The 1,244-nt window shown below is 52.6% G+C and overlaps 1 protein-coding gene across 1 annotated transcript, besides 1 other annotated feature; it reads left to right on the top strand.

The window, feature by feature from the left end:
* TraAM80_10270 (uncharacterized protein) lies at positions 1–336 on the top strand (the record flags this gene model as incomplete). Its single annotated transcript, XM_029386904.1, has 1 exon — positions 1–336. A coding segment is annotated over one exon (336 nt), but the record flags the coding sequence as incomplete, so codon positions are not given.
* Positions 337–747: 411 nt separating this feature from the next.
* Positions 748–796: a sequence feature (A-rich).
* Between the last annotated feature and the right edge of the window lie 448 nt (positions 797–1,244).

Genomic DNA, 1,244 nt, shown 5'->3' with positions numbered 1-1,244 from the left:
GAGGAATGCACCGCATCGGAGTTGCAAAAATATTTTCTGGTGTTTACGATGGAGTGTTTGACGAATGAAAACAGCACACTGCACAAGCTGTCAAAAGGCGAAACTGTCACCCTCACTGAGGGTGATGTCTCTACTGATGAACCAGTCGAATGTAAGTTACCAAACTTCAATAAACATCATGAGGGACCTCAGGGAAGGTTGACAACGTTGGCTGAGGCTGCGATGGCCGCCACAAAAGGCAACGCGAGCAGCGACACCGCCGCTGTGTGGGCACGTGTCTCCTCACTGCTGCCGCTGCTGCTGATGGCTGCTGTTGCCTGTGCTGCTGGGGAGTGACTGCTGCGGGGCAACCGCACACCCACACACACACCCTGGCAGGGCGACGCAGAGTGTTTGTGCGCCGAGTTTGCGTGTCGCCCCTGTGGGCCAACTCCTCTCCTGTGCTTTGAGGGGTGCTCCTTTGCTTTTTTTTTTTTGCTTTTTGCTTCAGTGGTCGTTTGCTACGCACACTCACAATGGGTGGTGCCCTTCCCCCTCCTGTTTGCCGCTGCCATCAACACACGCACGCCGTTGGCGTTGTCGCTGTACGTCGCACGGACTCCCCAAGCGAGACACGAGGCCGCGGAGACCGTGAGGGGCAGCCGTGATGTGTGACTAGGCAGTCGTTTTTGTTTTCTGCGGGCAGTAAATATGCACTGTCCTATTCTGCTTCTGGACACGTGAAGTAAAAAACACGTGTTGCAATAATTTTTTTTCTTTTGTTTTTTGTTTTAATGTTTTTTTTTGCTTTTCTTTTCTGGGCGTCCTGCTGGAACTCCCTTTTTTTTATTTTAATGTTTTTCTCTTTGTGGGAAATAAGTGCGGCTCACGTTTAGTCTGCGCTGTGCCCGCAACCGTCGCTGCGTGTCTTCGTGCTTTGTTTGTCCCCACTGCCGGCTGTGTTGGTGGCATGCCTTCTGTTCCACTTTTTTCTTGCTGGTCGCATGGATGGTGGTGCCCGATGCCTGACTGCTATGTGGGCAGGGAAGCTGCTTCTCGGTTTGGCGTTGCCCGTGAGGTTTCACTTTTTCAATGCAGTGAGTTTATTCGGTACGAATGTGTGCACCTGCAACACCGAGCCTCACGTCCCCACACACAGCCGTGGATGCGCCAATACGCCTCCTGTTTTATGTAAATCACATTGGACAGTGGCGCAAAGTCGTCCAAGCACGAGGAATGGAGGAAAATGGCGCCCTTTGGGGGAG

This window comes from Trypanosoma rangeli (assembly GCF_003719475.1).
Source record: "Trypanosoma rangeli strain AM80 chromosome Unknown Tra_15.4_contig_00867, whole genome shotgun sequence".
NCBI classification, from domain to species: domain Eukaryota; phylum Euglenozoa; class Kinetoplastea; order Trypanosomatida; family Trypanosomatidae; genus Trypanosoma; species Trypanosoma rangeli.
Note: the sequence above shows the minus strand (reverse complement) of the source record. Positions and strands in the feature narration are given on the sequence as shown.